At 37.3% G+C, this 25089-nt stretch overlaps 2 protein-coding genes across 4 annotated transcripts; both read left to right on the forward strand.

The window, feature by feature from the left end:
• The first annotated feature begins 337 nt into the window (after positions 1-337).
• Positions 338-6634, forward strand: LOC122662239 (B-box zinc finger protein 19-like). Of its 3 annotated transcripts, none has more exons than XM_043857821.1 (6): positions 338-569; positions 4633-4729; positions 4849-4964; positions 5050-5289; positions 5739-5830; positions 6312-6634. In XM_043857821.1, the coding sequence occupies exons 1-5, from the start codon at positions 477-479 to the stop codon at positions 5823-5825; spliced, it is 633 nt and encodes a 210-aa protein (XP_043713756.1). In that variant the 5' UTR covers positions 338-476; the 3' UTR covers positions 5826-5830; positions 6312-6634. The 3 variants fall into 3 exon arrangements, with proteins under 3 accessions (XP_043713756.1, XP_043713757.1, XP_043713755.1); XM_043857822.1 differs by having other exon boundaries at positions 6322-6634; XM_043857820.1 differs by lacking the exon at positions 6312-6634 and adding an exon at positions 5910-6167.
• Positions 6635-8378: 1744 nt separating this feature from the next.
• Positions 8379-24122, forward strand: LOC122662435 (probable serine protease EDA2). Its single transcript, XM_043858067.1, has 12 exons — positions 8379-8552; positions 9647-9772; positions 11430-11585; positions 13426-13608; positions 13816-13932; positions 18162-18215; positions 18306-18377; positions 19280-19485; positions 19737-19831; positions 21753-21827; positions 23310-23393; positions 23927-24122. The coding sequence occupies exons 1-12, from the start codon at positions 8403-8405 to the stop codon at positions 24040-24042; spliced, it is 1434 nt and encodes a 477-aa protein (XP_043714002.1). The 5' UTR covers positions 8379-8402; the 3' UTR covers positions 24043-24122.
• Positions 24123-25089: the final 967 nt, after the last annotated feature.

Here is a 25089-nt window from a genome sequence, read left to right on the forward strand (position 1 = left end):
TCCCCCTTCTCGAATCTCCCACACGACCCATAGCCCTTCTTCACTTCAACTCCTCGCCTCACTCTCTCAATCCTTCTTTTCTTTGCATCACCAAAAACAGACAAACATCCATTGATCCATTCCATCTCTCTCTCTCTCCTTCTTTTTCCAGAATCACCCAAAGCAGAAATCACCACTGTAAGTCACTAAGCAACCAACAACAACAACAACAACAACAAAAAAAAAATTTTAAACTGAAAAAGAGAGGATCAAGCATCTCCCTCTGAGTCTTCTTCCCACTACTCTCTATCCAATTCTTTGTAAAACCTTTACATTTCTTCCCTTTTTTCCTTTCTATCGCTTCCATTTCTCTCTCTCTATCATAATCTGTTTGTTGTCACTTGGTTGCTTTCTCGGTTGTGATTCTTTGTATCCTTAATTCGTTGGGTGTAAAGATGACGTTGAAGCAAAGAGAGGAGAAATGAGAGGAGAGAATTATGCGAACACTCTGCGATGTTTGCGAGAGCGCAGCTGCCATCCTTTTCTGCGCTGCCGACGAGGCTGCTCTTTGCCGTTCTTGTGACGAGAAGGTATACCTACCCTGCTTCCTTTGCTGCTTCTTTTGATAATTACTTGATAGGGTTTGGACAATTTCTGGTTTTCGAGCCATCAGAATCCATGAGTTCACTTTTAATTAGTTTGGACTTTGGGGTAAGAAGGCCAGGGATAAATTATCTGATTTAACTTAAAGAAGTTATCTTTTGGGGGATGGGTGTGAAAATTAAGATGGTAGGATATACTGTCATACGTAAAGAGTGGAGTTTGCTGGTTTGGTTCTGAGATCCAATTTTTATTACTTGCCACTGGTGGATACAAACATTTAATGGTTTTAAAGCTTGAAAAATTATCAACTACTAACCTGGCAGAGTTTTTTTGCGATGGCATAAATTCCTCATCACTCCGCAACAAAATTTTTTTCCGAATTTAGAGAAGTGGGTGTTGTTGTTGTTGGTTGTTTTAGTCCTTTTAGAGGTAGAAGGTGTAAAGTTCGTATCAATAATCTAACATTTCCCATGTTAGCAAAGAACCACATTCCCCTGTTCCTGAAAATTCTCTTGTGTATGTGCTCTTTTGTAATTTACAATAGATGGATAGTTAATGTGGTGGTGGCGTTGTATAATGACTGAAAATGCAGTTTGGAAGTTCAACCACGTGGCCTTGTTAATTATATATAAATGTGGCAGCTAGAAAAATGGGCATAGAGACATGGTAGTTGTCTTGTAAGAAATTTTGGTAGATTCACTAGCATGTGTACTTAAACTAGTGCTGGCAATAGGTTTAGGTCTTGTTTTTATTCTCCTGCTCTATACTTATGAGCAGGAGATGTTGGACAGGTTGATTTCTCATAGATCCAAAATTTTAAATGACTGATGTCAATGCTAAATACATAACTTGTTAGGATTGGGTACAGATACAATAGGGCATTCAGCATGAAGCCATGAACTGTTAGTACCTTTAGAGACAAAGGGTTGAAATTGATCCCTCAAATTAGCTGTTGACACTGCAAACTAATTAACATAATGAGATTTCTGTTAGTTTGAAAATTCTTTACAAATAATAAATCCATAATATATCATTCATAAAAATCCATTGAACATCATTTTTCATTTTAGAAAATTATTACATTTAAGAATGTTTGCTAAAGTAATAATACTAACTACAAAACTGTGTTTTTATTTTTATAATGTTTTCTTCAATTGCTGGACCTGCTGAGGAGATGTAAGCAGCCTTTGCTGGCAAGGCCTTTTCTCGTCATTCATTGGCTACAATCTGAGTAAGGGGGCAACGGATTAAGTTATCACCTTTTTGTGGAAGGTGCCTCACTTGTGTGTGAAATACTACTATTATCCCTCTTTATAACCTTCCAATATCTTGATATTGAAGACCGTTGGAGACTTTGTGGGATTTGAGTGAGAGTGAGATGAAAGAGATTAGTACCTATTGAGCCTATGACTCGTGCATTCTTGTGACAACATGTAGTCTGTAGAGTCTGGTTTTTGTTTCATCCAAGTCTCAAAACCTAATGTCCCCAATATGGGCTTTGGTTCTTTCCCTAAAAGGCATTTGGGATACAACTGTAATTCGTAATTGTAGGTGAGAATTAAAATATCTCACGGACCAACATGTTTCGCTAAAAAATTCACGGGGCCAACTCTTGAACAATTCCAGAATTAACCCAAATTCAAAATTGAAGTTTCAACCAATTGTCCAGTTCTGGGATAATTATGAGGGGTTGGAGACCTGGTGCAGCTTATATCCCATTCCCATCTCAAATGTGGGCTCACCTGCCATCTAATGGAGTAATGGTAAATGACCCCCACATTTGAGTAAGATCAATGTGCAATTGTCATGCATCCTAACGTAATGCTCCAATTATGAGAATTCCAGCGAAAATTGCAATCCTAGAGTAGGCTGAGAATTCTCAGAATTTGATTTGTACCCAAACATGACCTTTGAATTGGAGGCTCTTTTGAGTGAAAAATGATAAGACATTAAGACAGTCAACATGTTGTGAGAAATCTGTGGCTGATCCATGTCTAATAATTGAGGCAGATGGGGAATCTGTAGACTACCTTTTCCACTATAGTATAAATCTGGTGCCTTCCTCCTCCCTCCCCCTAATAACCAGGAGATTTTATCAGTTATTAGTAAATGCTATTAATATATTGAAAAAATGTTTTTATAGTCGTTCGTATATATAATTCTCTTAAAAGAATTATCTATTAGTAGTTAATAGAAATATTGGGTAACAAAAAGTATGGAATCAATTCGGTTGCTTAACTATTTTATAGAGAAGAGATCATTTGTTTAAAAATATCAATTATGTGGAGAACAATTGTTGTTTGATTAAGGTATTCACTGTTCTCAATGGATATCATGGACTGTAGGTATTTTTGGTTTTGGTAGTATTTCCCCCTTGATAAGAAGGGGAAGTACTTGTGGAAACACATTTTCATCTTAGTCCTTCTGGGCATTATATGGGAAGTTGTCAACTCTAGATCTTTCACCAACTTTCACTCGCATGACATGACTGATTGGGTAACTAGTAGCTAGCCTGTCAAGAGACCATTTAGTGGTCTATATTGATCAAAAAAGGAAAAGTAACAAACAAAAGACTACTTAATGGATGGCAAATGATTTAAGAATCAGGTATATGACAAATTAGTTAGAGTGAAAATGTCTTGGGGACCGCAGGGTCAGACAGCTAGAGGATCTCCTAGTTTGATGGGCCTCATGGAGTTAAAAGTTCCTTTTTAAGCAATGAAATAAAAGATACTGTGTGGTGTGATGCACTTGGGAAGAGAGGGGGGGGGGGGAAGGTTTCCGCCAGGTAGCTGACCTTGGGCCTCCTTACATTACCCTAAATTGATACATAAAAACATATATCAAATAGTTGACACCTAGTCGACTGACAACTAGGTGTGTGTTGTTTCGTTGTCCATGGCCTTTCTACTTGGACAGAGTTTCCACCTTACAAAAATTGAACCGTATATCTTATGGGAACCTGATTTCCTGATTCTAGCAGCCTTGACAGCTACCTGATTCTAGCAGCCTTGACAACTACCTGTTAGATGAAGTTGCTGCAAATTAAGCATGTTTAGATGCAGATGAATCTTGTTGATGGCAATGAAGGGGAACTGTTGGAGACCCTCAATAACCTTCAGATTATCTTCATTTGTGGGTTTAATAAAGGCGGTCTATTTACTAGGCACTTGGTACCTAACTTAATTTCAGCTAGTACTCACTGGGAAACTTGGTCTTTTTGGGCAATAGTAGTGTCTGGTACATTTATCTATAGATTCTTTGAGCTGTATTTGGCCTATAGGCTTTGGAGGTTGTCTGTGGTTTTTGCTTGGCTTCCCCTCAATGTAGATATACTATTAGATGGCAGAGGTTCATCAGTTATTGTGGGCTTGATCTCTTCTTTATAGGAGAAATTGGAGTCTCATGCTTCATCAGGGAGGTATGTGTTGGCTTTTTAGAGATTCTTGATCCAATGGAAATCTAGTTTCTTCGTTCCCTTGCAGATGGTGTTGCCGGAAATGAGGTTCTAGATATGCATATTGAACCCATTCCCCTTTTCTGATGCATTAGACGTCTCTCATTTTGTGGCTGCCATAGCTCCTTTGCAGAGATTTTATTGTTCTCCTTGGATCCCTGTACACACTCTCTTTTGATATATTTACTTTTTTGTTATCGAAAGGTAGATCTTTGGAATTGGGATGCTCAATTTTGATAGTTATTGTTATCTGCCTATAGTTTAAAAGAAGTCATATTTCAGCAGTTATTGAAAGATTAGTTCGCAATTTTTTTGAATCATACGACTAGTGTATTTTAGGTTTCCAAACCTTAATGAAATTTTAACACTACCAAACTGCTATCATTTCATTGCGAGCAAAAATTGTGATTATGACAATAAAGATTGCAATGGTGCTTGGAACTGTCCCCATGAAATTTTGTTTTGGATTGTGTTTTTCCTAGGACAATTATTATTTTGCATTGTGAACCAAGTCTTTTACTCCAAACTCTTGCTGGAATTTGATCCATGTTTTATAGCATATCGTTTAGTATTTTTCTGTATTTGAGTGGCAGGTCCACATGTGTAACAAACTCGCTAGTCGACACGTGAGGGTCAAGCTAGCAGACCCTAGTGATGTTCCTCGTTGTGACATATGTGAAAATGCACCTGGTATGTGTTTTATCCTTTTTACTTTTAATTTATTGGTGAGAAATTATTTTCTTCTTCTTGTTGAATTGTTTGATGTACCTAACGTGTTTTTCTTGAATTCTCCTGGAAACTGGATGTAGCATTCTTTTACTGTGAAATAGATGGAAGTTCCCTTTGCCTGCAATGTGATATGATTGTACATGTTGGAGGTAAAAGAATGCATGGAAGATACCTCTTATTGAGGCAAAGAGTTGAGGTTTGTGACTATATTTTTCACCATGGATTTGGTTATTGCATTATGTGAAATCCTTGATAGAATTCTCTCTTTTTCCATTCTGCAGTTTCCAGGGGATAAACCTGGCAAATTTGAGGAACTGGCCTTGCAACCTATGGATCAGGGTCAGAATAGAAGGGAACTCAATCAGCCTCCTAAACTGACTATGAGAGAAAATCTACAAAACCACAGGGTCTCTACCCCAGTGCTAAATGTTGACACCGACAACCATGGAAAGATGGATACCAAAATGTTTGATCTAAATGCTAGGCCAAATCGGGTACATGGGCAAGCTTCAAATAGTCAGGTATGAAAGTGTTATGGTGTGACTATAACTAGGGATGTCGGCAAGTTGAGCTTTTGGCGAGGCCACAAGCAACCAGGCTATTTTATTTTCTTTCACAGACCCATGCTACTGGGGACGTACGATGGGCTTAAAGTTAGTTAATGTCTTCTCCTAGCCCATTACATGTTAAAGTTTGGATTGGTGTAGGGCCTTGGTCAGACCTAATTCAATTTTGGCTAAATGCTGAGTTTATACTGATGGGTAGTACAAGTTGGGTATTGGAGAGCTGGCTCAAGCACCGCTAACTTGGTGTAAATCCTTGGCAGCTCTAAAAGTTTGTCTAATTTAGATCCTTCATCTTTTTTTTTTTCTTTCTTTCTAATGTGTGTGTGTGTGAATTTAGGGAATGTAGTCTATTGATCTTTCAATTATATATATATAATAATTATTATGTCTTCTTGTAAATAAAGGCACATGGCGTTGATGTTCTAAGTGACAATAATCATGAAGCAAGTGTGGTTCCTGTGGGATCTTTCGAAAGAGAGACTGAGAAGTGAGCAAGGTATCTCCTATACCTTTTACTAATAGTAGTTTAGTTCACATTTCCCTTGTTTTATAAAATGGATGCTATGAGTTCTGAGGTTTGGGAGAATAGGGACTGTCATTAATGGACCTCAGTCCGAATTAATTGGAGGAGGGCATCAGCAACCTATGTAATAATCCATAAATTTGTCATGGGGAAATGTTGTACCATTTTTTTTTTTTTTCAATTTTTGGGAGTGTTTCAACATGTAGTGAGTGCCTGTCCTTGAAATAGTGGGGAGAATCAACTGTATTGTGATGTCCCTTGAAATATTGTGAGATTCATGATAAAATATGAATCTACTAAGCATTTGTCTCTACTAAGCATTTATCTGCTATTCTTAGAAAATCGCTGACATTAATTTCTAAGTTGTTATTTATGCCTTCAATTCATATACGATTCTAACACTGACCTCTTAAAGTTATGGGGTTCCTGACTTCACTCTTGGGATACCTTGTAGGTTTACGCGGGTAAACTAATTGTTGCTTCAACTATGTGCTCAAACTGATGGCTTCCATCTTGCTTTGAACTTTATGAACTAGCAGAAGAAAGAAATAAAGACATGCATGGGAGAACTACCCTTGTGCTTTGTTCAGTTACCCATGCTGAGGGCCTTCAGCTTTGTCTCTGACCAACTTCAATTGCCACACAGAGAATAGGGATAATTGTCCATGGTTAAAACAGATGAGATTTTTGTGAACATTCTCCTCCATAATGCATGACAATTTCATTTGGCCGTAAAGAAGAGGTGAGGTTCATCTTTATAAAGATTCTTTGATCTCATGTGCATTTGATGCACATGTGTAGGGTTTGCTCAATTCATATCCATAATGCAATCAATCTCCTATGCAGGATCCATTCAAATGTTGTAAGGTAGAAATAACAAAAGTAAAAAACCTTAGAAGTTACTCTTAATTTGGAGAGTGAGTGAGTGCCTGGGATTTGAATCCTCTGTAATTGGAGATGTAAATTCCTGATTTCGACTCCAACAGCACACCCCAGCTTACAAGCCGCAGCAATGGACAAATTTTAAGAAACCTTTTATTTAGCAAAGAAAGAAAGAACCGCTACACCTCAAGAAATTGACAGAGAAAAATGAGAACAGATCTTTCTCAACTCTCTAATCTTGTAAAAGTAAAATGATGCCACAAGAACAAAGAGCACCTTGGCATGTCAAACAAATATCAGCTTAAAAAAAGAAAAGCTACGATCTCAAAGATCCAAATAGAGCTTACCGGCCAACTTTTATAAAACCAGTGTTAGATGATCTTTTCGGGATGAAACCCCAATCATAAACCATACAGTGAACCCGGAATATCTACGATTCAACAATTCATAGATAAGAGATTTATGCGTACCTTACACGATATGTTGTTCTTATGTGTGTTATACAGTCTTCTGCCCATCTTTGTTGTTCTTATGTGTGGGTCCTGTGGGACGAAGAAAGGAATATTGAAAATAGACTATAAGGACCCAAGACTACAATATTTCTCAATCCTAGTTAACTTCCAGTATAGGATTGGCGTATCTCTATTAGTGAGACATCGAACTGATTTATATATAAGATTTGGCTCCTCTACTTGGAGGGCATCACCCAATGTGTGTCCAATGAGGCATTCAATGGTTGGATTATTGCACACATCTGATGGTTGATTGGGTGTGCATCGGGAACCGTAGCACAGCCCAACCCAAAGATGTCAACATAAACATGTAGCATATTGATCCATCTCCCTATTGCCCAGGAAATTATGCGTGTTGGATGTATGGTTTCAGAATACGGTATCTGATTCGCCATATTGACCAATCAAATTATCTGATATGATCGATACGTATCAGTCTAGAACGATACCAATATTTAAAAACGTGATCGGAACTTGGGTGAGCTTACTAATCATTGGTACCCAACCAGAGACGCAATCGTTTTCGGTGGAGACCGATCTCGACTCCTACCTATTTGTATCGGTTGATTTGTACTCGATTTCTATGATTAAGGCAGAATTTGGCCGATTCTGACCGATCTAAACCAATTCTGAACTGAAGGATCTCGATTTCGTTCTTTTAAACCTGGTTCCAAAACTTGGAGCAGAATGCGTTGGAAAGCGGGAAGGCCGGATGTTTGCGTAGAGCCCAACGTTTAAAAATCAAAATCAGATTGATTGGATCAGTTGAATCGGCATAAATGGCCGTAATTGATCCCAATTTCACCCGATCCAATTGACAGGAACCGATTCGATCCGATTCTGAGCTTAAAATCCTAGGTTGAACCTGGTGTTTGGTAGTTGTTAGGACGTAGCTTTTGTTCCCCGTCTGATGCTGCGAAGGAAGCAAGACTTTTGGAATTCCGCTTGCCACGTGGACGTAGGAAAGATACTCTAATGGAGTCCGATAATTTTCGAAACAAAAGCAAAATCGCTGAGATCATTGGGTTCTCTGAAGTCTTCACTCTTCAGGGAGGAAAAAGGAAAGGAAAATATGAAATAGCAACTCGATAGCAGAGTCGAAGACGCAAAAGAAAGATAGAACGACGTAGAAACGCTGAACGAAGAAGGAAATGGAGGTATACTTGCTTGTACCTCTCTTGTTCTTGTTGTCATTCCATGGTGTCGTTGAATCTCGAGTGTTCCTTAAGACAAGTAACAGCGCATACCTGACCAAGGACGAACTGTGGTTCAATCAAACACTCGATCACTTCTCCCCATACGTAAGTTTTCCTTTTCGCACTTTTTTTCCTATTTATTTCCATTCCTGATGAAACATATACTCAGTTTGATGTTCGCGCTCATTGAATTTGATGATCATTCAGCAAACAAGAAATTGATAAAATTCGATTATATTGAATGCCTTTGAGAGTGGTGGTGGAATCGGACATAGCTCTCTAAGTTTGAAAGAAATTGAAACTAAACTTGTTTATGTCAGAAATTCACGCCTCGCATTAATCCTTCCGAATGAAATTTATTCATCAATTCACAATCCCAATGTGTGTGTGTTTCATAAAAATGTTGAGCATCTTAATGTTGGAGTGGTTTCATTTGCCATATTGTATTAACAATGACTTCTTTATCTTAGTATAAGTTTTTCCATTTGAAATCTTTAATTGGTAAGTGAGAAGTTATATATCAATCAATGAGGTTATTGAAGGTGTCTGATTGATTTGTTTGTTTTTGACATACTGATAATCTTAATTCATGTTAACGCATAATCTGAACATTGAGGTTCTCATAATGGGATATTCTATCCTGACCGTGTGACTAACCACTATGGAGACTGAAGCGCTCTTATTTGGGTGACTAATAGTTTGCCACTAAGAATATGGCCTGATCGTTTATATGATCATAATTCATAAATTTCTCTTTTATGAAAATTTTTCATTTCTTCAGATAGTTATTGATTATATTTTAGTCCATGATAAAAAAAAAAAGTGATTGCTCAGACGGCTATATTATACATTATTGTGGTTGCTTTTGTTATACAAAGTTTTTGATATGGTCTTCTGTTTTTCATCAATGACTCAAGAGTCAATTGTGCTGTACTTAGAACTTGTACACTTTATGATCAAGTATGTGCTCAAATAGAGAAGAAACATACAGATATGCTTTTGATACAATTTTCGCCAAATTCTGTATTGCGATTGTAATGCACTCTCCGCTCAGAGACCATACGACTGTACTTTAATATGGCCAATAAAACATTATATCAATAACTCTCAGTCCATGTAGTAACTGTTTTTGTCCTTACAGAAAAAAGTATTTGAATGAAAAAAAAAAGCATTATGCAGATAATCTCATGTATTCGCAGGATCACCGTCAGTTTAGACAGCGGTACTATGAATTTTTTGACTACTTCCAAGCTCCTGATGGACCTATATTTTTGAAGATCTGTGGTGAAGCCTCATGCGATGGAATTTCAAATGACTATATCAGTGTAAGTCCTAATGTCTACTTGTAACTGTGGATTGTTTTGCGTGGAAGGTTTTCATTCTGGGAAGTTTGTTTCCTACTTGGTAAGAGCAATATTGTTGGCACTTGCTTTAAAGGTATAACCTACAAGTGTACAAGTTTCATGGCCAATTTAAAGTCTTCTCTTCTCGAAGATATTTATGTTGGAGTTGGCACTTGCTTGTGTCAGTTCCAATAAGGATGGCTCCTTATCTTCTCTTGATGCAGCAAGGACATGTTTTAAGAAATTTATGTTAAAAATTGGAGTATGTGATGTGAATGGCAGCCATTCGGAAGCATCTGATTAAGATGGGTACATTGGCAAATGTGATACTCATCCTGATAGAGACTCTATGGATAGTCATCAAATAGAATTTTTTAGCTTTCTCTTCTACTATCAATGATTTTCTTAATCCCTGTGAGGGTTTAATCTGTCTTTTCGTCAAAAAATTTAAAAGCAACATATTTGATCAGATGTTACTGTGAGGAGAGGTCATAGAAGTTAGAAACCTAACTGAATTGGTCAAATATAGATGCTCACTGATTGAGCTGCGCCGAAGATGAACTGGGCTAAGTGATCTGCCAAAGGATGTAAAGTTATAGCTGAATCAACTCAAATGTATAGCATAGTATCCTTGCTTTAGATGGGCACTTATATTTATGCCCTGTTCCTTTATCAACGTTTGCATCCATATTCATAAATGGTCATCTTTGATTTTCAGGTTGAAATCATATATTGTTGATTTGCTATCATGGTTTAATATACCCTTCCCCATCGTAGAGATTATGTTGATACTGCAAGGAGAGGATACTATACAAAGTTGGAATGTCCAAATCTTGGAGTATCGTAACTTATTACTCCTTATTGCCCTGAATGATTACATTCTCGGCGATTAATATACCATATGTTACACTACCCTATCATAGAATGCAACATGTGCTGGGATACTAAATGGTTACTGTAGCATGATTTAAGGATCAAAATCACCAATCAAAGTGGGAATAACGGATTGATGAATGACAATTGACTGTTCATTTTTTTTTTCTATTCGGTAAGTTTTATTATATATGTACAAATATCAGTTCCTGGATCTTGCACACTATTGCAAGACTTAACTAATTCAGATGAGATATTGTTGGAAGCAAATTATTAGAAGAGGAAGGAAAAATACGGGGATCATGAAGAAGGATTCCAAATTTTGACAAAAAGGCTTTTCAAATCTTTCATCTAATTGATATGCCTATGTATTTACATTTCTACCTACCTGATCAACAAACCTTTGTTATTTTTATATTTGTGTAGAAGTTGTAAAAATTATATTTTTTTGAAACAATTATGTATTTCAGGTAAAATCAGTAATAATGTTATTTTCACGACATTAATTCCTGATCAATTATGTTATTGGGAATTGGATTCAAATGTGTTTGTTTAATTGTTTTGAGTAACTCATTTAAACTCTGAACAAGTTCTTATTTAATGAATAGTAGCATGTTTAATTTTTTCTACGCATTTTAGGAACATTCATAATATGTGAAATAACTTTGCTAATTTGCTGCAATTTTCCAAATTGAGGTTCTTGATGCTTAGCTATATGCAATTCCCCCCCTCCCCCCCCCCCCCCCGCCCCCCAATAAACTAACAGGTCTTGGCAAAGAAGTTTGGTGCTGCTGTGTTATCTCTTGAACATCGATATTATGGGAAGAGTTCACCTTTCAACTCACTGTCAACAGAAAATCTAAGATATCTTTCGTCAAAGCAGGCTCTTTTTGATTTGGCTGATTTCCGTCAATATTATCAGGTATTTTACAATCTATTTTTCCACAATATGCTGTTCTATTAGGAAGTTCACTAACCTACTGACTTGACTAATACATGATAATGTTTGGTTGCATTTTCATTTTTGTTTTTTACCGTTTGTATGTTCATGATCTTACTTTTATCATTTCTCTTTCTTAATTGTTAGGATTCCATATCAGCCTAGAAGTGATAATTTGGAATCATGGGAATATTGAAAAGGTTTTGTGCATTCTATGAACTGAAGCTATTACATAACATTAGTACTAAAGGAAATATCCATATCAGTAAAAATACAATGTGTGAGGGATTTATGTGACATGTAAGAGTTCAAGAATCATTTTCATCATCATCGCCTTATCCCAATTATTTTGTGTTGTGTGGGAAGTCCGCTTATATCTAAGGACCATATCTTCTTCAGGAATTATCAATATTTTCTAGGACTTCCTAGCTCATGTCTACTTGTGCATTACTTGTGTGTACCAAATTTGACAAAATCCCAACAATGGACCATTGAGGGATGTGATGTGATTCTTGTGCAAAAGCTTTATGGAATCAGTATTCAGTAAGCCCCCTCCTTATTGTGATGAAGATTATACATAAGCTTTTGAACTCCTTTGGCTGGTAGCAGCCAGGAGGTGCACCCTCATTGTTGCAGCGCTGGTGGATGGTTGAAGCCAGAGCATTGGAACATGGTTCCATCTGCTGTCTACTGGTGTTTCAGGGACTAAGAGCTATTTAGTTTTTTGAAGATGTCTATGGCAACAAGGAAGGATCTTAGAGGATCCAATCTGAGTCATTCGAAAGAGGTTGGATATACCCTACCCCATCGTGTCTGTGGACTTCTATTCAGAAGGATCTTAGAGGATCCAATCTGAGTGATTCGGAAGAGGTTGGAATAGCATCAGTTTCTGTGCATCTTCCAATGCTTGACTTTTTGCTTTTCTTTTTGGTGGCTTTAGTATGGAAATTTTAGTTAGGACAAAAGAAACGACATAGAGGAAGAACAGATCATACTATAGTCTATATTATGCAGGCATTCACTAATCCGACAGTCTAGTGTTATCAGAAAAGGTAAATGTACCACTTCACATGGATAATATGCGACTTTCTTCTTTGGTTCTTCAGGCCACTTTATATGGCTCCAGTGTCGTTCTCAAATGTCATTTGTTCTATTCCTTCCATAAACTGTATAATAGCAGTCCTTGTCCTCCAAAGCCTATGGCATACAAAACCCAAAATAATGGTCCAATTAATCCCCTTTGCCCTTAAGAAAGCAGTCCACAATGGATGCGTAAAAAAGGTAGTGTAACAGAAGATGGCAAATGTATACGACCTCTTCTTATCAAGTGATTCGTAGTATGAAGCTTATAGAAGGTAGTTGTCCATAGGAAGCAGGAGGTTTTGGTAGGAAGTACATTTGACCAAAAGTGATGAATAAGGAGAAAGATCAGCAGTGGAGTTGGAGAGGGCCTGAAATCCTATTCATCATGCCTAAGAGGATGAATGAGGGAGTGAGGGACTGAACCTCTTACTCATTGAAAGGTATTGTATATTGTAAATGTATAAGCTATAAAAGCTTATTTAAGTGTGTTAACATTTCTCAGGTGTCTTGGCCTCTCTTTAAGTTTTTAATACAGATTTCACTTTCAGTTACTAATGATACAATTTTATCATGCTTCAATTTTGCATGTGGTATTTCTATTGATATGACTTATGGGATATGCATTTCACTTGCAAAAATTCTCTGCATGTTGCAAGAGGCTGCTTTTATATTTTGTGACTGATTTCTTCATGCGTTATCCATTATTATTTCTAACTGCTAAATATTAATTATTCTGCAGGAATACTTGAATATGAAGCTCAATCAATCAAATGTTGAGAACAGATGGTTTGTTTTTGGTGTTTCTTACTCTGGGGCTCTTAGTGCTTGGTTCCGTTTAAAATTCCCTCACTTAACATGTGGAAGCCTTGCAAGTTCTGCAGTTGTTCTTGCTGTTTACAACTTTACTGATTTTGATAAACAGGTGCTTAACTCCACTGCCCACTTGGTAGTAATGCATCAGGGAGAGCTCTAGCTAGGCTGTATTTTTTTTCCTAGAATAATTCCCTTGTTTAGTAATTTTTCTTTTTGAACTTCATGATTGCAATTTCGGAAGGCAAGTCTCTGTGCACCTTTGCTTCTCAAGGTCCTCAACTCCTCATGATTTCATTTTCCCAAATTTTAACAACAGATTGGAGAGTCAGCTGGTGCTGACTGTAAAGCTGCATTACAAGAAGTTACTAAACTTGTAGATGAAAAGCTTGTGTCTGAAGGAAAAGCAGTAAAAACTTTGTTTGGTGCAGCTGAGGTACAAATCTTCCTTGTAAATGTTTATTCTGATGTACCCTATTAATTGTACGAACTGTGAAATGAGGACACTATGGTTGCAAGCTTTTCTTCCCAGAGATGCTATACAGTTTGTTCATATTGATATTTTCCTTTCCCCCTGCTTTTTTGTTTTATTTTCATGGTAAATCTTTTAACTAATAGTCAATGTTCTCCAATCAGTCTAATTTTTCCTGTGTGTTGTTTTGTGGTCATGTCATATGTTCTCTTGCTTGGACTGGATGGCCACTCTAGCCTTCCCAATGCTGCATTTGGTGGCATCTTCATAATCTGGTAGTTGATTTTGTTGAGGTTCTTATTGTTGTGAAAGTAAAAAAATGCTAGTTCTTGTGGAGATAAAGCATGAGGAATTAACCAGAGGATTGACCTTATGTTGGAAGCTTGGGCCCAGCTTATTACAGAAGGCCCATAGAGAAGAGAAAGAACTTAAGATTATACTCTATTATAAGACATTATAATTGATGCCGGAGTCATTTATGCCTAAAAGATGGATTCCACAAGGATCCTGATACAGATGCCATTTTTTCTGAACTTTGCCCTAGTTCTAGTGAATATCAAACTGGAAAAGAAACACTTTTCGGGTCAGAATAGTTGTTGAAGGTCAGGATCTTAGGAAGCCCTACATCAAGCTGTATGGAGAAAACCACTTCAATGAGACAAATAGAAGTATGGATTTATTTGGGAGTGGGGGTTGATGAGTGGACATATGATCTACTGTATCTGCAAATTATGAAGGTCGAGATTGTTTTAGAAGTAAGGAAGTCTTATATGCTCTGTACTTTGGACTTTGGAGTATCTATGAATTTGTGCTATCCAATAAGATCTAGTCTACAGCATCATTCATTGTGATTTCCTTTGATTATTCACCATGCTATTGGTCTGTCAATTTGGGTGGGTCAACACCACCAGGTTAGACCTATCCTGATAACCCATTCAACTGTTCCCTAGACTGTCTCTAATTAAGTATCAGTTTTAGTCATTTCTGTGTGTAGTGTTTTGGAGTCATGCTCAAGCTTCAACATAAGCCAGATAACTGTTTAGAATGAGCTGAAAATTCAAAGTATCCTTCATTGTTATATTCAACTGGTGTAGATCAAGAAAGGTTCAAGCACAAGGATTCACACCGGAGTAAGCCCAAATGGGTTAAATAAGTAGCCTAATTGGTTATATGGGCCATGGGTTTAGTATTTTTTATGTTTACTATTGGAATGGGCCTATTTTGAAAGCCCGTATATGAGGGATAAGTGACCCATACGAATTTAACTTGTTAGTTGCATCTAGTCCTCCAAAGTTGTGAAGTCTTGAGGATATTAATAGGTTCTTGAAGATGCCATTAGGTTAGTTTTATTGGTAGTTGTGAAAGACTTTGAAATGTAAAAGCCATTAAATATCTTGACAATGTAAATCTTGGAAATGTATAGGCCTTTAAGTCTAGGATAAAGTCCCAATGAGAGTCTAGAACTCTCCTAACCTCTCTATAAAAGGGCTGCATATAAGCATTTTGAAAGAAAAAAAAGTTAAGAATTTGAATGAAATTTGGTTTTTACCATTATTCTGTGAGAAACAGAGCTGCAGTGAGATTCTGTTCCTGGTGAGTTGCTAGAGTGGTTGGTGAGATACTAGCCTAGGCTTGGGGTGAGACTCTACAAGTCGTATCTTTCTTCTTCTAGCTTATTTGAAGATATTCCCTGTTGTGCATCTTCTCTTATTCAAATCTGAAGTTTCTCTTAAACCTGATCACTTTTGGGTGTTGAGCATAGTTAGTAAGTTTAGGTACAGCAAAAAAAACTGGTATGAATACGTATGAGTATTAAACGGACTAGACGGAAATAATACTTTCTAAAAATCCGGCACAAAAAATCAGTGTACAGTAATAATATGGTATGTGTTAATACGATTCTCCGAGATAAAAAATCTGGACATAGTTTTACCATGCAACAATCATGTACATCATTCAATAAATACAATAATGCATCACAAATTTATCAAAGAGAAGAAGAATACAGCAGCCCGTAAAGTGAGGGAGAAGAGAAACAACTAAATACACAAGAACAGGGTCAAACCCTCAAGAAGGGGAGGGGGCCTGAAGAAGAGAAAGTGGAAGGTCTCTGGTAGCAACAATATGCCTGTTCCTCGTGGAATCAATACAAGAAGAAGAAAGTGCTGAAAGATTGGCTTTAATGTCGAAGGAAATGGAGTTCCAAAGCTGCCAAATAGGACGAGAGTTGGAGGTCTATTTCCTCAGGTTACGCTCCATCCAAATCTGGTTGATGACGGCACTGAAGGCAAGCTTACCCATGACATTGACGATAGTAGAGTCGGGAAAAGACATATCCACCCAAATCCATTACCTTTGGAAAGGGAGAATCCTCCGAGTTCTTGGTCAACATTTTGATAGGACCCCTTTCCAAATAGAAGAGGATAGGGGACAAGCAAAAGATGAGATGGTCAATATGTTCTATTGCATTCCAACAGAGGCAGCACAAGGGCGAAATGAGGATCTGACGATGGATGAGGAAGGACTGTATTGGGAGGCAGTTGGAGAGGGCCCGCCAAATGATGAAACTGTGGCGAGGGATGTGGTGTTTGAACCACACAAGATTGCGCCACAGGGAAAGCGGGACCTGGGTCCGAATGAAGTCCCAAGCTGCTTTAGGTCTGAAGAGACCTGAAGCAACAGGACCCCACATGATATTATCTCTACCTTAGATCCTTCTGGTTATGGAAGGCAAGACATTCCACACACTAGAGAGCATAGGGGAGGAGGAGGTCGGTGGGGACTAAACACCAAGACTAATGATGTCAACTACCATAGACTACTCCACCGAAATTTTGCGTTTTTGTGAAATATTTCGGTAACCTTGAACCTTGGCTACATGTTTGTGCTTAGAAAATGTATTGCCTTATTTTCTGTTGTTGAGAACTTTTTCATATACTTGGATTCTGGTTTTAATCAAATTCTTCTGTAGCAGCAAAGGGTTTAAGCTAGATTTTACGCTGTTATTCTCAAGTGAGTAAGGCAGGGCCGATCTGTTCTCTATAATTCAATGTACACTTGTTGGACTTTTTTTCAAAGAAAATGTATCCTTATGGTTTGACAGTCTGACGGAGAGAGTGTTCTTGGGTTGACCTGTAAAATATAAAATGTCAAATGCCTTAGGCACTCACTTTCTTAAACTGAAAAGAAATGCTAGGAACAGCAATAGAGCACCTTCTCTGTAAGATCAACTCTAGTGTTTTCTCTAATAAATTTGTTTTGTGGTCTTGCCGAACTTTGTTGTGCTGTAACTCTTCTCTAGGGCTTTCTGCATGAAACTCATCTGAGTTGGTGGCGGGAATGTGACCGAGGTCCACCCAACAATGTGGTTTTTTTTTTTTTGGAGGGGGTGGGGGAATTGCCATTTTGAGATGTAAACTGTTTGTGGGAGATATCTTTGCACTATTATGGTTTAGGGATAGCTATTTTAGCTGTGCCCTCATGGAGGTTTGAGTTATTATTTCTGTTTTTTTTTCCTATTAATAAAGCATCACTTATCTTTCAAAAAGGGGGAAATGAAAGGCAGTGAAACGGAATTTGGGGAAGGAAGGAGGAATAGAGAGTGGACGAGGAGGGACAAAAGGAAGAAGGGAAACCATATCTGGTTTTGTATTACCCCAAGAAGTACTTCTTTAAAATACAATTTAATTTCAACGACTGCAATTCTAGGGGGCAAATATAACTGATCCCTACCCTTCCCATCAAGAGATACCCTTTAGATGTGCTCATCCAGAGAAGTCACTCCCTAAGTGTAAACTGGGAAGGTCCTTACACATACTTTTTGTACTCCATTCCAGATCCTTCTTCCAGCCTCTCTTGTGACATTTGAAACAATGGGTTTTCATGCTTTGTTTTAGTTACTTAGTCAAACGCCCTGAACTCATACACACACACATGGATGTCTAAACTATTTTCCCATGAATGGTATTTCCGATATATTTTGCTTCCCCACTCAGATTGTTTTAGTTACTTAGTCAAACACTCTGAACACATACACATGTGTTTATACTCTTTTCCTATGAATGGTGTTTCAGATATATGGTGCTTCACTCAGTCATTTATCATCTCTGTTTTTTTATATAATATACTTTTGGAATAGATCTTTTGTGTTCATATTCTTCATCCCACTTGTGGATCTTTTGTCTATGGTGCAGCTTAAAATCGATGGTGATTTTCTTTTCTTTCTGGCAGATGCTGCAGTCATAGCGGTACTCGTTATTTAGTATGAGAAGCTATTTAAAGTGCATTTTCCTTGTACTTCTTCTCTAAATATGTGATCAATTTGTTGAAGCTTGCAGTTTCAATATGGGAATCCGGATATTCTATGTTCCCCTCTTGTTGAAGCGAAGAAAGATGGAAAGAACTTGGTGGTATGCTCCTTTCTATAGAAAAACATTTAATATTCTGCCATTAGTGGATACTTAAAAGGCTATGGTGAAGCGTTTTCATCAATAACTTATATTTAGAATGAGCCTTGTGCTACATAATTGGCATTTCTCATGCACGAGAAAATAATATCATTTAGATCTTGATTTTGGTGTTACTGGTGCTGGGGTTAGGTATTGGACTAATCTTGGTTTTATTAGTGCCAGTTGCTGTTCTCAAACCACAACTGAATCAGAATTCAGTCGAGAATGCTAACTGCGAGACTTAACTGTGTTTACAGCCACATTTCTTTTTTTATATTGGCTAACTTTGATAAGTCAACATTGCTTCAATGAGTTACTTTATGTGTTGCATGCTACAAAAACCTACATTGTAGGACACGGCCCACATACAAACCAATTGATTGAACGGTCTGGACTCTGGATTTATTTCTCAGTATTGATATAGGGTAAAACCATAGGGGTTGTTGGACTTCGAGGCTACATTCTCACTGTTTAAATTGATGTATGTGTTTTATGAAAAACTGCATTTTGATTGCCTGTTTTATCCCAGTCTTATGGCTTTGAACCTTAGAAAGGGACTTGAAATCTATCACAATATTTGCAGTATTTTCTAGAATCCTTTTGGTCAAAACTTTCAGATGACAAGATTTTTCGTATGAATACTGTTATTTCACTTATTAACAGAAATAGCTCTATTATTTGTGCCAAGCTAAAGAGTTTTTTATGACATTTGGTTTCTGTGGTTGTTTAACCAAACATGTGCACAAATTTTCATATCTTTGCAGATAGCGGCTTTTAGATCTGAAGATTCATCTGTTTTTCTTTTTCCAGAATCCAGATATTGGTGTTTTGCTTTCATTATTTTTACATGGCTTTTAATCCAGGATGCATATGCCAACTATGTGAAAAACTATTACCTTGGTAAATTTGGAGTTGAAGTTCAAACATATGATCAACAATTCTTGAAGAACACATCTATCAGTGAAGGCAGTGAATCTAGACTATGGTGGTTCCAGGTTTGCACTGAAGTTGCTTATTTCCAGGTGGCACCTTCCAATGATAGTATTCGCTCTTCAATGGTTGACACGAGGCATGTCTTGTGCTTACCCTATTCTGAGTTTAGTCTACTTGTATCATTATCCCTTACTCGCAAAAGGGAAAAGTTAAAATTAATTTGAATTTTGAAGCGTTGAGAACATCTTTTGTTTATATTTATATTTCCCATGAAAGCATTGACATGCTGAGAGATAGGCATGAACTGTATACTTGTGCATATACTTTGGTTTTTCTAGCACTTCGATGTAAATGGGGACATATAAATTTCTTTTTTGTATGTGGTAGATACCATTTGGACCTCTGTAAGAATGTCTTTGGAGAGGGCATCTATCCTGATGTGGACGCAACGAACATATATTATGGAGGCACAGGCATTGCTGGTTTGCATTTTATCCCTCCTAGTTTTTGAGGCTCTGGATGAATCTTCTCTTTTCAACCAAACTCAAAGAAAGCTGGACTGCATTTTTATCTCTTAGTATCAGTAGACTCCTTTCCTATTGTGTTTCCATGTCTGAGCAATATTATTTTTGCAACTTTCAGTTTTCAGGACTTTTTTTCTGGGCTGGTCTATTTCTTTTACTGAGATGTTCAGTCACATACAAATATAAAACAGATTTGGTAGCAGCATATAAGTAGATTTTTTATTTAAAAAATATTAGTCTTGTATACTGCTATTTGTTTTGCAATGTGTTATAAGAAGCATCAACAGTCATTTCTTAACATCCAATTCCCCATATTTGTATTTTTTTATATATATATAAAGAAGAGATGGGATGTTGTTCCTTGTATGGTAAAGGATTTTGGATCAGCTATGCAGAAATTATTCAGGTTGGTTTCTAGAGTTGAACTTATGTTTGGGGATGTGGGTTTATATAAGCTGATTCCATTTTCAGGTTTCTAGGTTCTGGGCAAAGCATAGGGAGAGAGGTTTGCTGGAGCCTGGAGGTGAAGTTACGGGTTTGGTATCTAGAAATAGAGCTTTCAGTACAATAGTTAGAAGGGTAGTAAAAGGCTGGCTGGGGATTAGGTTAGGTTTCTTGTGTTCCATGAACTTATGGACAATTGTGGTTTGGGAAAATATGTAGGACAGATAGCCTGCAGTTGGTGTCTTGGGACAAAAAACAAAAAACAAAGAAGAAAGGAGTAAAATAGACGAGATATAACTAGTGAGTTACATCTCTTGATATTTTGAGTAAGGATAGGATTGCACCAATTAGGACAACAAAATTGACTGAACTGCAGATCCAAGCTGTGGGGTGGCACTGAGAGGAAAATGAAAAAGGATTGCTTTAGTTTATCATATACTGTAGAAACCAAAAGAATGGTAGGATAATGATCTCTTTCATCTTCAAAAAATTAGATAATATGTAGAATATTCCTAGGGTGTTAAATAGTGAGTGCTTGTAACATTAAGGGGTTTTTAGCTAAACCACTGCTGGATCCTTCAAGACTACCAGCCTGCAGTTGAATGGTCTGACCATGTGGTCCAGATGACTGGACTATGACTCATTGACTAATGTAGACTCAAATATTATTAAGTTGCAGTTGTTATCATTCCATCTTTCATGAGAATATTTTAGTTTAATAGTCACCACTCTCATTATTACTTTGTCGTTCTTCTAAACAGCCAAGCAGTCTAGTTTGAATGGTTGGAATAATCTAACCTTTCAACCCAAGATGGTGTATTGAACAGATGAGACTTTTCTATGTCAAGGCAATCTTGATTCTTGACCTAGGGTCAATGGTTTGAATACCGAGACCAACTGTTCGTGAAAATAGTGGTTTTAAGGTTCTATTGGACCACCAGTAGACTGGATGAAACTGTGGAGTGTTCAGGGTTGCTGTATCAGACACGGACACGGTTGTCCCAGTCAAGCGACAGCGATAATTTTTTATTTCGGTACAATGAAGGTTTTTTTTTTTTTGGGGAGGGGGGGGGGGTGACACGAAAATGATGATGATGTTGGTGGAGGTGGTTAGAATCTGTTGTGTCATACTACTGAAAGATCATCTTGGAATCCTTCAACAGCATTTGGCCAGTGACATAAATTATAGGAAATGAATCTTTAATTTTTGTATTATTATGGCCACGCTATTGAATGAAAACACCTAGTTAATTCCTGTTAAAAAATATTAAATTGTCAAACCCAGTCTTCTGTTCAGTGCTATAATATGATACTTCAACAGATAGTGATGGTAGGAATGGTGGTACGATGTTGTTGAATATGCTATAGTGGTTATAATGCATATGACGACTTTGAAGAAAATCTCCTAACATTACACTTACTTACAAAATTACAGGTTCAAAGATAGTGTTCTCAAATGGCTCACAGGACCCCTGGCGACATGCATCCAAGCAGACTTCCTCTCCAGATAGTGAGTTTTGAAAGACTATATAATCAGGAACTTAAGCTGTGATTAATTTTCTATGAATGTAGGGTGTTATAGGGTCCCACTGTTACTGGTGTCAATCAGGTGGTTACCGTGGTTTTGGTAGTTGGCTTGGGTTGATGTTAAAGTTATGCTAATATCTACTCAACTGGTACTTTCATGAAATTCTCCTACCAAAATAAATGGTTTCAATCTGCAGCCAATTGTGTCACAGGGTGCAGTTGTGGGTGTTGGAACACAACACAAACACAAGGCATTGGACTCCTGGCCTCCTGGGAACCAACCAAGTAAATAGGATATAGGGACTCCTTACCTATTTGGTTATACATCATTGTTTTAATTCTCAATATTGTAATTTTTTATGTAGGGTAGGAAATTCTATAAACCACCCCTCAGCAGCAACAAAGCACATGATAAGTGTTATGAAAGAACTTTTTTTATTTACTAGAAATCACTAGCACTATGAACTTATAGGGCTAAGAATTTCCAAAACCCCCCCTCCCACTGACACATGAGCTTTTGGAAATGTGAAAATAAAAGCTAAATTTTTTATGGTCCATGTATAAGTGGGAAGGGTGCTTCATTTTGTAGCTCACACTTGTTCATAGTGCTAGCATTACTCTTCATGTATTAAAAGAAAATACTATGTCTGATCAAAAGTGATCAGGAGAAAAATCTATGGTCTTATCGAAGAGACTTTTTTTTGGGTACTTGTGCTGTACTTTTACCGAGTTTGAAGTGTGGCCACATGCTTGTGTTCTGCTTTTACCTAGTCCAAGTTGTGGCTCATCTGTGTCACAACTTTTAATCTTATTCCATGCGTCTGACATGGAGAAAGTACCTCTTCAGAAGTGCTTACTGCTCAACGATGCAGATAGGGACCTGAAACACACAAACACACACAACACAAACGATGGTAGAGGTTGGCATAACTAGGTCGACCTGTCTCATCGTCACTTGTAGCCTTAGAATTAGAGGTTGTTAGTGTCTTCTCTATATGCCCCACCACCAAATATGTTCATCTACCTCATTAGACTGTTTATTTGGTGGTCGATGGACGTTTCCCTAACATAAGTACACCAATACAGAGAATAAATCTACTATTTTTCTTAGTTTTGCCATAGGCAGTACTAGAACTGACTTTTCAACATGGTATGTTCTCTCTATCCTTTTTAGACATGCCCAAATTACACTAGATTCATGTATTTCCAGGCTTAATGACACATCATTTGTTTCTCTTAATATCTGTTGTTTGTGTAGTATACTTACTGCTTTTGTGAGAATTTTCCTTTGATCAGCGCATACAGGAATGGCCATGGTTTATTCAACTGTTTCTTTTTGCAACTGTTTGCGTACATAGATTTATCTTGATAGTTAAAGTTTGGTATAATGGACTTAAAAATGAAAACTTAACAGTCTGTTTCCATCTGCTCTTTAATTTTGACTTTTGGTTTTTTAAATGTCCAGTGCCTTCTTACATCATCACATGTCATAATTGCGGTCATGGAACTGATCTCAGAGGATGCCCCCAATCTCCTTTAAATATTGAAGGTACAGTCTCAATTTATTGTCATCTTCATTCTCAAAATCATGGAATTGGCTTATCAAATTGCAGAAACCCACAAGTCCCCATTTGGAATTTTCGAGTATTTTCAGCCAGTGATAGAAATAAAAACACATGCAAGGGAGTGAAAATCTCGACTTGAAAACTGACTCAATTGTACGAGTGTTGGTCCGTGTCCAAAAGCTGATCCATTCAATATGCTGATTTCTGGCCAGTAATAAGAGGGTTTCTTTTCCTTTATTTATTTAGTTATTTATTTTTTTGGGAGGGAAGGGGGGAAGAAGAGCTAGAAGGTCTTCATGTACTGGATAATCCCCTCTCACTTGCATATGCCACATGTAATCTTGGTAGACATGTTCTTACCAAAAAAAAATTTCTTGGTAGACATGTTTCAAGGGCCACAACAACCTTTCATTTCACATATGGTATCCTGTTATCCATGCATGGATATTCTACTGCATTTTGATATCAGTCATTTGGTGTATATGGTTGTAATATCTTCAACACTTATCTGTTGTAGGTGATGACCAACACTGCAGCTCTCCAGAGGCCGTACACAAAGTGAGACAGCAGATCATTGACCATATAGACTTGTGGCTTTCTCAGTGTCAAGCCACAGGGAGGAGTTACCTCTGATGGATCTACGGTAGATTTATCTACATTTGAAAGATGGTTATAACTTATGAAAATGATCTACATCACAGACTTGCTTCTGAATTCTGATAAATTCAAATTGGCTATACTTGCGACACATTCATCAATTAACGATAAAAAGTAATTGGAATCAATAGAATAAAGGTCAAAGGGAATTTATTATTATTATTTTTTTAAATATTGGAAATTTTAAAATAAAGTGAACCTCCTTTTTTTTTTTTTGGGGTAAAAAACTGAACCTCCTTACAACTTGCTATTGAAGACTGCAAATTTAGAAGGTAGAGGGGATGTCCAAAAGGAACAGCATAAAGATCCAGGTGAATTCCAGCAGAAAAGGGCGAAAATTTTCGGTGGATTTTGGACTCCCTGCTTCATATAGTAGGACAATACTGGATGCCAGCACTATATACCATATCAATGGTTGTGCTATGCATGATGACTCCTTATCTCTAAGTAGATATATTTTATTTGAGAGTCCTTTATTTTAAATATATATTTCTTCAATTTCTCGTTCTTTGGTATCTTTCACAGCTACCTGCTACTAGTTTGTGTAAGAAATCTCTCCTCTCTAATGGTCAAACATGTGCTCTTCTACTTTGTAACCCTAACCAACTACCCCTTCAACCCCCAACCTTCTTTTTTTTGTTTTGGTGATAAATTCCCAACCTTCCACTATCTACTTTTATTGAATAGGAGATCATATGGGAGTTGACTTTTGGATTTAAGGCTTCAAGTCTTCTGAATCCTATGTTGTGGAACAGTGACCTTGTATTATTTACCCTTCCTTTATTCATCGTAGCACCTCAAATTAAAGGGCAAAGATGGTCATTTGACTAAGGGTTGAAGATCCCACCGGAAAGTAGAAAGATTGCCGGAATATCCATAAAATGAAGAAAAACTAAGAACCATAAAGTGAAGAAATATCTTAATACGAACACAGGCTTTGGCCTGGTTGTTGTAGTTATTCATGATAGTGATAGCCGAGAGGTTCGACGTCTCGAGTCTGACACTCCTCCCGTATTGAATGCT

The sequence above is a fragment of the Telopea speciosissima genome, chromosome 5 (assembly GCF_018873765.1).
Source record: "Telopea speciosissima isolate NSW1024214 ecotype Mountain lineage chromosome 5, Tspe_v1, whole genome shotgun sequence".
Lineage (NCBI taxonomy): Eukaryota > Viridiplantae > Streptophyta > Magnoliopsida > Proteales > Proteaceae > Telopea > Telopea speciosissima.

Bases quoted from the DNA above. Each gene is read 5' to 3' on its own strand.
- LOC122662435 (XM_043858067.1), top strand. From the start codon at position 8,403: ATGGAGGTATACTTGCTTGTACCTCTCTTGTTCTTGTTGTCATTCCAT. The intron at 13,609-13,815 runs GTGCTTAACTCC...TTTTAACAACAG, and splicing joins TTACTGATTTTGATAAACAG to ATTGGAGAGTCAGCTGGTGC. The intron at 18,378-19,279 runs GTATGCTCCTTT...CTTTTAATCCAG, and splicing joins AAGATGGAAAGAACTTGGTG to GATGCATATGCCAACTATGT.
- LOC122662239 (XM_043857821.1), top strand. From the start codon at position 477: ATGCGAACACTCTGCGATGTTTGCGAGAGCGCAGCTGCCATCCTTTTC. The intron at 4,730-4,848 runs GTATGTGTTTTA...AACTGGATGTAG, and splicing joins CATATGTGAAAATGCACCTG to CATTCTTTTACTGTGAAATA. The intron at 5,290-5,738 runs GTATGAAAGTGT...TTGTAAATAAAG, and splicing joins GGCAAGCTTCAAATAGTCAG to GCACATGGCGTTGATGTTCT.